At 45.9% G+C, this 9,928-nt stretch overlaps 1 protein-coding gene across 1 annotated transcript in view; it reads left to right on the plus strand.

Annotated features, from left to right (window-relative positions):
- The window catches only part of LOC129702744 (prostaglandin F2 receptor negative regulator-like), a 43,736-nt gene extending 34,536 nt beyond the window's left edge, over positions 1–9,200 (plus strand). The window contains exons 6-9 of the mRNA XM_055644685.1: positions 439–843; positions 3,310–3,417; positions 5,423–5,722; positions 8,848–9,200. Of these exons, the coding sequence (XP_055500660.1) occupies positions 439–843; positions 3,310–3,417; positions 5,423–5,722; positions 8,848–9,011 (977 nt within the window). The 3' untranslated portion in view covers positions 9,012–9,200. The remainder of the gene's footprint in view (positions 1–438; positions 844–3,309; positions 3,418–5,422; positions 5,723–8,847) is intronic.
- Positions 9,201–9,928: the final 728 nt, after the last annotated feature.

The following is a 9,928-nucleotide window of genomic DNA, read 5'->3' on the forward strand; positions in this document are numbered from 1 at the left end:
CATTTAAAAATACTATTAAAAAACACCAAGCACTACATTTAACTAGACAAAAAATAAAAAAAAGACAGACAGGCTGTAGGGGCCGCTGCAACGGGTGAGTCGCGCCGCCAATTAAAGCAGAGGTCCAGAGGTACCCTGCGTGGGGGGGGGGGGGGGGGGGGGGGGGGGGGGCGTAAAGATCAACAATGGACCCGGAGAAGGGTGTGGGGGTGGGAGAAGAAGGAAGACGGACCAACGGGACTATGTTGATTACTTTTGTAACTTTGTCAGCGGCCGATATGTGGCGACTCTTGGAAATACTTGTGTATTGTATACAAAGCAAAGAAGCTCACTGTAGCATTGTACATGTGATACTCAAGCTGTCCTTTGGTGTATTAACCAGCATCTGCAGTTCCTTGTGTTTCAGCATGTAATGTTGGTGTCCCCTCTGCCCCTCAGACCCAGGGCTCAGTGTCATGGCAACTGAGGAGAAGCCAGCAGCTGCGATGGGACACACGTTTGAAATGATGTGCAGCGTTTCAGCAGAGCACATGGCGGTCCCCTACTACTCCGTGGTGGTAGTGATGAACGAGCCGGCCTCCATCGACAGCAAGAGGCTTATCTCACTGACGCGGGAGTCGGTGGTGAAACTGGAGCAGTGGGATGTCAAGGACCGGCCGGAAGACATTATCCTGGAGAAGGTCAGCGACCAGGAATTCCGATTCCGTCTGTACAGGACTCAGTTTTCCGACCAGGGCTCGTATTACTGTCTGGTCCAGGCGTGGATACAAGACCACAATGGATTGTGGGCCGAGGCTGTCTCCAATAACTCAAACCCCATTGCCGTCGCCTTTACAACAGCAGGTGAGTTCTGAGTGTATCATGCAGTGAAGTTTGCAATAGATTTCATTGTACTTAACACAATACAGCACAGGAATCGCCTCTTCGCATAAGTTGATAAGTCATAGGAGTAGAATTAAGCCATTCGGCCCATCGAGTCGAGTCTGTCATTCTATCATAGCTGATCTATCTTTCCCTCTCAACCCCATTCTCCTGTCTTCTCCCTGTAATCCCTGACATCCCTGCTAATCTCAAATCTGTCAATCTCTGCCTTTGAAATACCCAATAACGGCCTCCACAGCTGTCAGTGGCAATGAATTCCACAGATTCACCACCCCCTGGCTAAAATAATTCCTCATAATTTCCCTTCTGGATGTACGTCCTCTGTGCCCTCTGGTCCTAGGTTCTCCCACCACACTCTCCCTCTCCACATCCATTCTATCCAGGCCTTTCACTCTTCTGCCCACAATGTCAGCCTTCACCGTGCAAAGTTAAACTAATCTCCTCTGCCTGCACGTGATGCATATAATGTTGCCTTTGCTTATTTCTCCTACCAAAATGCATCATCTCACATTTCTCTGCACGAAACACCATCTACAATGTATCTGCCTACTTCATCAGTTTGTATCCTGCTGTAATGCAATATTATAGAACGGAGAATAATACAGGAACAAGCCCTCCTGCAAGTCCATGCTGAACATGATGCCAAGCTAAACTAATCTCTACTGCCTGCATGTGATCCATATCCCTCCATTCCCTGCATATCCATGTGCCTATCTAAAGGCCTCTTAAACGCCACTATTGTATCTCCCTCCACCACCACCCCAAGCAACGCGTTCCAGGCATCTTTGCACTAGACGATGCACCCTTTATTTTTGCACTGTGGACGGCTTGGTAGTATTTATGTTCACACGCACCACCAGACTCAGGAACAGTTTCTTCCCCTCCGTTATTGGCCTTCTGAATGGTCCTTCCATAAACTAGGGCATTATCCAATTCCCCTCTATCCCATTGAGGACATTGGACTTTGTCTAAGGAACAGGTGCACTACAATGCTGTTAACTATATTCTGCACTCTGTACCTTCCCGTCGCTCTACTATTGTTCTTGAGTTTGGCTTGATTGTATTTATGTATAGTATCATCTGATCTGATTGGATGGCACGCAAACCAATGCTTTTCACTGTTTCTGTGATGTGCACGTGACAATAATAAACAAACAAGCGGATATAATTGCCTGCAATTCCAAATTCTGGATAGTGCAAAGTTGCTGAAAACACTGGTTCTTTTGAAGGTCCAGGACATTTGATGGATTTGATTTTCAAACTTTGTAAAAATCTTTCAAAGTAGCTTCTTGTTATAAAATACTGCACGGCTGAATGAAAATAGCATTAATGTTCAGCTATTCTTTAAAGTAAGGATTATTGAAGAAAATAGTTGTGAACTTGGGCCACATTATATGTTAGAGGCCAATACTGTGGAGTAAGTGTAAATGTTCTGTAAAGTTCTGATTCTCTTTTAAACAAGGATCTCATTTTCAGTAAAGAGATTTAAGTGCCAGATCAATAAAGTAAAGACCAGGTATACAAAAATGCTGGAGAAACTCAGTGGGTGCAGCAGCATCAATGGAGCGAAGGAAATAGGCAACGTTTCGGGTCGAAACCCTTCTTCAGACTTTTGTGTACCTTCGATTTTCGAGCATCTGCAGTTCCTTCTTAAACAAAGTAAAGACCAGATTGTGAGAGCGAATTAAAATATTTCAGTGAGACAAATAAAGACACCACTGTATGTGGGATGGTTGCACGCTCCATTGCAAGGCTATTCCAAGTTTGCTACGGTTAGATTTACCCATTAATGTGTCCATACTTGAATAGTTTACTGATAATCATCAACTATAATTTTCAATGGAGGAAAGGTGTTGCTGAAAGAAATATTGGACGATCAGCAAATGGTGGCAGACCTGTACCTTTAAGGCCAAGATACGACTCTATGCTTTTATGAAATGTGAAACTTGCAGAATACAAGATGGCGCCAGAAACGTGGCAACTCTTCTTGTACTGCCTCAGTGTGATCTACCGTTCTTACACTACAATCATTGCACTCTTGTACTTGGGTATGAATGTGCTTACGTGTAGTAAGATTTTACTGAATGGGACGTAAAACAAAAACATTTGCTGTTTTTAGTTACGTGACAATAAAGTATCATCGAACCATTGAAGAAGCCAAAAGGCTGTGAGATAAGGAGAGAGGCGTGAACTGTGAAGCCAGTTCATAAGTCCCAGGAGCTAAATTGGGTTATTTGGTCCATCGAGTCTACTCTGTCGTTCAATCATGGCTAATCTATCTTTCCCTCTCAACCCCATTCTCCTGCCTTCTCCCCGTAACCGTTGATGCCTTTATCTAGAGGAAAGAGAAAGGGAAATAGGTTTGTTTGTATTTAGTGACGTGCATTATAAAGCTTATCTATTAACTTGTCTCCTTTTGCACTCCAGCTCCTAGGTTTAATGTGACTTTGGAGTCAAAGAGACCTCATGTGCACCAAGGAGAGACGTTGGAAATGTACTGCGTGGTTGATCTGCTGGATATACCAAGCACCTCGGGTAATTTTAGACGTTATGCTCTGGATCTATTATAGTGTGTGATACCAAAATAGCTTCACCGGGCTGATTGACTCTCGGCAGCTCTGCACCTTCAGACAGCTACGGTGACTTTTCACGGCAGCTGCAGCCACGTCGGAATCTGGTCTGGCTTTAATTCACACCGTTCCCACTCCTAGAGCTTTACGCCAAATCTATACGTCTTGGGGAATGTTGCATTTGTCAGGGATGCAGTTACATGATGTGCAGGGTACAAAAGACAATGCTGCTTAGTTTTAGAGATACTGCGCGGAAACAGGTCCTTCAGCCCACTTAGTCCGCACCAACCTGCGATCCCCACACATTACACTACCCTACACACACTAGCGACAATTTACACTTGTACCAAGCCAAGCCTACAAACCTGTACGGAGAAAACCTACACGGTCACGGGGAGAACGTACAAACTCCATACAGACAGCTCCTGTAGGCAGGATCAAACCTGGGTCTCCGGCGCTGTAAGGCAGCAGCTCTACCACTGCACTACCATACCGTGCTGCCCTGTGCCTCTTTAGATAGGCACAAAATGCTGGAATAAATCAGCAGGTCAGGCAGCATCTCTGGAGAAAAGGAATAGGTGACGTTTTGGGTTGGAACCTTTGTAGTTTAGAGATCCAGCATAGAAACTGGCCCTTCAGCCCATCGAGTGCGCGCCAACCATCAACCACCCATTCACATTAGTTGCACCATTCCCTACACACTGGGGACAATTTACAGACACCATTTGGACAGTTACTTAGCTAGGAAATGGATATGGGCCAAATGCGGGCAAATGGGATGTTTAGATGGGGTATCTTTCTCGGCATGGACATGTTGAGCCCAAAGGTGTTTCTGTGCTGCATGACTCTAGTTGACCTACGGACACACTCATCTTTGGGATGTGGGAGGAAACCAGAGCACCTGGAGGAAACCCACACAGTCACAGGGAGAACATGCAAACTCCACACACAGACAGCACCCTGAGGTCAGGATCGAACCCGGGTCTCTGTGATGTCTTTCTTTCATGGGCGTTTGAATTGCTGAACCAGGCTGTGATGCAACCCTCTGGAATGTTATTGTCTTGGTTGCATTGTTATTGCCCTGGTTGTATTAATGTGACTCAAATGAAGTGACATTTCTCAAATCCTGACATTATGTAGATTTTAGTTATTGTGCGTCTAGTATCATGGAGTGGCGCGGTGGCAGAGTTGCTGCTTCACAGCGCCAGAGACTCGGGTTCAATCCTGACTACGGGTGCTGTCTGTACGGAGTTTGTACATTCTCCCTGTGACCGCGTGGGTTTTATCTGGGTGCTCCAATTTATTCCCACACTCCAAACTCGTGCAGGTTTGTAGGTTAATTGGCTTCTGTAAATTGTAAATTGCTACTAATGTGCAGGATGGTGCTAGTATACAGGGTGATTGCTTGTTGGCACAGACTTGGTCGGCTGAAGGGCCTGTTTCTGCACTGCATCTCTAAAGTCTAAAGCAAAGTGGAGTTATATAGTTTTAAATTAAGTTTCAGAAAAGGCTCCCCCGGCCCACCGAGTCTGCGCCGACCAGCGATGGCCCCGTGCACTAGCACTGTCCTACACACTAGAGAAAATTTGCAATGTACAGAAGCCAATTAACCTACAGCCTGCATTGGATGATCAGCCATGATCATATTGAATGGCGGTGCAGGCTCGAAGGGCCGAATGGCCTACTCCTGCACCTAATTTCTATGTTTCTATGTCTTTGGAGTGTAGAAGGAAACCGGAGCACCCGGAGAAAACCCACACGGTCACAGAGAGAATGCACAAACTGTGTAGAAACAGCACCCATAGTCAAGATTGAACGCGTGTCTATGGTGCTGTAAGGCAGCAACTCTACCGCTGCGCTATTATGCTGCCCATTGTATCGTGGGTATAAATATGATTGAATTTAATTTATAAATGCCCATTGTCTTGGGCCATTCATTAATCCAAATGATTTATCACCTTTCCCCATAGATGTTTTGTATGAAGTGGAATGGTACTTCCAAGGAATTCATTTTAATGCCACACTGAGTCCTTTGGTGATGGTGGATCGGGGATCAGTAGTCACCTACCAGGAAGACTTTGGGACGCGTGGAATCAGCGTTGAACGAGTTAGCACGCACAGCTTCCGACTGCGAGCCCACTGTGTGGACCGTGGCTTCACTGGAGATTATTTTTGCAAAGTGACGCCCTGGATTAAATATGAGGCTGAAAAATGGGTCCAAATCCCTCCACAGGAATCCGCTCAGCTTTCCATGCGCATCGATATTTCAGGTTAGTGGAGACTTGCTCAGAGATACCTGAGAACAAATGTGTAGGGACGAACTGCAGATGCTGGTTTACACCAAATATGGACACAAAACGCTGCAGTAACTCTGCAGGTCAGGCAGCATCTCTGGGGGAAAGGAATAGGTGACTTTTCGTGTTGACTCCTTTCTTTAGACTGAGAGTCAGGTGAGAGGGAAACTAGAGGTATGAAAAGGTACAAAGAACAAATGAATTGTACTTGGGCAGCTTATAACCCGATGGTATGCATCTTGATTTCTCTCATTTCAAGTAACCCTTGCATTCCCTCTCTCTCCATCCTTCCCTCGACTAGTTGTCCTACCAGTTTCCACTGTCATCCTGCTTAGTTTCACTGTTTCTTTCACCTCCATCACCTTTTCCCACAGCCAACAATGGACCATTGTGGGCTCCACCTTTCTTGATCACCATTGCTGGCTTTGATTTGTTCTTTTCACACCTTTTATTCACTTGTTTTTTTGTACCTTTTCATACCTCTAGTTTCTCTCTCCCCTGACCCTGAAGATGGGCCTTGATCCGAAATGTCATCTATTCCTTTTCTCCAGAGATGCTGCCTGACCCGCTGAGTTACTCCAACAATTTATGTCTTATCTACCAGAGAACAAGACTCCAGTGCTTCATTCACCCTGTGCGAAGATGTATCAGCTGAAAAAGGGTCCCGACCTGACCTGAAACCATCTGCCTATCACCCCCCCCCCCTCGCCTATATCCACCTATCACTCCCTGCCTGAGCTCATCTGTTGCCAGTCCTGATCTGTCCTGGCTTTTTCTTCCTACCCCCCACCGCCCTTTTCTACAATCAGTTTGAAGAATATCCTGACTCAAAACGTCACCTATCCATGTTCTCCAGAGATAGACAATAATAATAATAATAATAAATACTTTATTGATCCCCTCAGGGAAATTCAGATGTCCAGAAGCCCCCAACCAACAAACCCACAGATTCAAAACGAACGCAGACAGAAAATACATAGAATACACTGTGGACACTACCTGAGAGCAATAAATACTTAAAAAGACCAATAATTAACAATTAAAAATTAAAAATTGCAAGAATGCATCCCCCTACAGCCTAGCGGTCCGAATTATAAAATCTAATGGCTGCAGGGGTGAAGGATCTCCTGAACCGCTCCGTTCTACAGGGCAGGGAGAGGAGCCGGTTGTTGTTCCGAGTGCTCTTTTGACTCTCCAGAATTACATGGAGGGGATGCCCGGGGTTTTTCAGGATGACCTGCACCTTGTGCCTCATACGCCTCTCAAGCACATCCATCCCAGAGTCCACTCTCCCCTCCAGCACTGAGCTAGCTCGTTTAACCAGTTTGACCAGCTTCCTGTTGTTTTTTGCACTAATGCTGTTGCCCCAGTAGACAACAGCGTAGAAAATAACACTTGCAACCACAGTGTTGTAAAAAATGTGCAGCATGTCATTACACACATTGAAGGATTTGAGGCTTCTGAGGAAAAAGAGTCTGCTCTGGCCTTTTTTGTATAGGGGGTCAGAGTTGACAGACCAGTCCAGTTTGTTATCAAGTTGCACTTATGTCTGCACCACCTCAATGTCAGCCCCAGCAGTGTTGACCGGCTGAAGGGGGAGCTTGGACCTGCCAAAGTTAACCACCATCTCTTTAGTCTTAGTTGTGTTCAGGATGAGACAGTTCTCTTCACTCCAGGCACAAAAGGAACTGGTCAAGTTCCTGTATTCCTCCTCCTGCCCGTTCCTTACACATGCCACAATCGCTGTATCATCTGAATATTTCTGTACGTGGCATGTGTCAGACTTATAGTTAAAGTCTGCTGTATACAGGGTGAAGAGGAACGGGGCCAGAACCGTTCCCTGTGGGGCACCAACATTGCACACCACTGTGCCAGAGACACTGTCCCCCAGCTTGACAAACTGTGGTCGACCCGTCAGGTAGCCGTCTATCCAGGAGATAAATGTGGAATCCACCCCCATCTTCTTAAGCTTGTCATTCAGAATCAGGGGTTGGATGGTGTTGAACGCACTTGAGAAGTCGAAGAACATAATCCTCACATAGCCACCGGGTTTGTCCAAAAAGGAGTAGATCCGGTGCAGCATGTAGAGGACTGCGTCATCCACCCCAATGTTCTCCTGGTATGCAAACTGTAGTGGGTCGAGTGCGTGCTGGACTTGTGGTCTCAGGAGACGAATGAGTAGCCGCTCCATTGTTTTCATGATATGGGATGTAAGGTGCAGGAGTAGGCCATTCGGCCCTTCGAGCCAGCATCGCCATTCAATGTGATCATGGCTGATCATCCCCAATCAGTACCCCATTCCTGCCTTCTCCCCATATCCCCTGACTCCTCTATCTTTAAGTGCCCTATCTAGCTCTCTCTTGAAAGTTTCCAGAGAACCGGCCTCCACCTGAGGCAGAGAATTCTACAGATGCTGTCTGACCCGCTGAGTTACTCCAGCAATTTGTGTTTTGTTTTAAATTTTCACCTTTAATTAAAACTCCTGAAAGTTAGATTTTAAGTAAAGTGTTCAAATGTTATCGGGTAGGAATTTCAATCTTTGTTTTTTTCTTGAACATTGTTAGGAACCAAAAGAATGAGAGTTTAATTGAGCAGATGAGTGAATCAAAAAAAACTTGAATAAGATTAAAATGCAAAGTGCTGGAGGAACTCAACGGGTCAGGCAGCATCTGTGGAGGGAATGAACAAGAAATGTTGCTGGCTGGGACACTTCTTTAGGCTCTCTGCCTTTCAGGCCAGGGCCCTGGGTTTGACTGGTACTGTCCGTACGGAGTTTGCACGTTTTCCCAATGACTGCATGCATTTTCTCTGGGTGCTCCAGTTTCCTCCCACATGTCAAAGATGTACAGGATTGTAGGTTAATTGGCTTCGGTAAAATTGTAAATTGTCCCTAGTGTGTGGGATCCCTGGTCGGCGCGGCCTTGGTGGACCCAAGAGCCTGTTTCTCGCCGTATCTCTAAAGTAAACTGATAAGATGCTGGTAATAGAAACAGGAACTAGCTTAATGGTGCGAGGAATTGAATTCTGAAGATACTTGTACTGACCTTTTTTATTTCCCCTTTTTGCTGTTTCCCTTCTCCCCCCCCCCCCCTCCCCTCCAGTGCTAGACTCCTTCAAGATGCCGCTCTTGTACGGAGTAGTCAGTGCCTTACTGGTTGGAATTCTCGCCTGCACCATCGGTTATTGTGCCTTCCCAAAGCCTCAAAGAAGGAGGACTGCACCCCTGGACGAGAGACGTGGGTTACTCCACAAATGCCTGAGCTGAGACGACCTCCAGCCACGTTCACCACCAACGATTGAACGAACCACTCAAACTACCTGTACTCTGACACTTGGGGGAGGACAAGCAAAGCCGGATCTTTTAGATATTTACCACGCGCAGTGATTTGTAATTTAAAACAAAAAGCCATGTTCATTTTCTTTGCGTGGAGTAAAAAATATTTTGGGAATGTCAGTGTGATTTTTTACTTTTTTAAAAAAAAGTTTTTTTTTGCAGTAAATTACGCTACGGAGATGTCGCCGATTTCCTCTCCTTTTTCCCAGTTTGGACGTGAAGAGCTGGACCCGGTCACGTTCCCCGGTGTCTGCGGATCGGACACCGTATCATTGCGCTTGCAACACTGACGGAGTGCACAATAAATAACGCTTTCTTTGATGTATGGATAAGTATTTTGTTGTGCAAAGATGAGTTCCAAATCATCGTATATAGTCATAGAGTCATCCAGCGTGGAAACAGGCCCTTCTGCTCAACTTGCCCACAATGACCAACATGCCCCATCTATGCTAGTCATACCCATAGGGGCAGCACAATGGTAGTTGGTGCCTTACAGTGCAAGAGACCTGGGTTCGATCCTGACTACAGGTGCTGTCTGTATGGAGTTTGTATGTTCTCCTTGTGACCACGTGGGTTTTCTCTGGTTTCTTCCCACACTCCAAGGATGTACGTTTGTAGGTTAATTGGCTTTGGTAAAATTGTAATGTGCCATAGTGTGTAGGATCGTGCTCGTGTATGTGGTGATCACTTGTCGGCACAGACTTGGTGGAGCAAAGGGCCAGTTTCTGGACTGTATTTTTAAAGCCTAAAGCCTTTATTTGGCTCACATCCCTCTAAACCAGTCCTATCCATACCTGTCTAAATGTTGCTTAAATGTTGTGAGAGTACCTGCTTGAACTACCTCCTCT

This window comes from Leucoraja erinacea, chromosome 13 (genome assembly GCF_028641065.1).
Source record: "Leucoraja erinacea ecotype New England chromosome 13, Leri_hhj_1, whole genome shotgun sequence".
In the NCBI taxonomy this organism is placed as follows: domain Eukaryota; kingdom Metazoa; phylum Chordata; class Chondrichthyes; order Rajiformes; family Rajidae; genus Leucoraja; species Leucoraja erinaceus.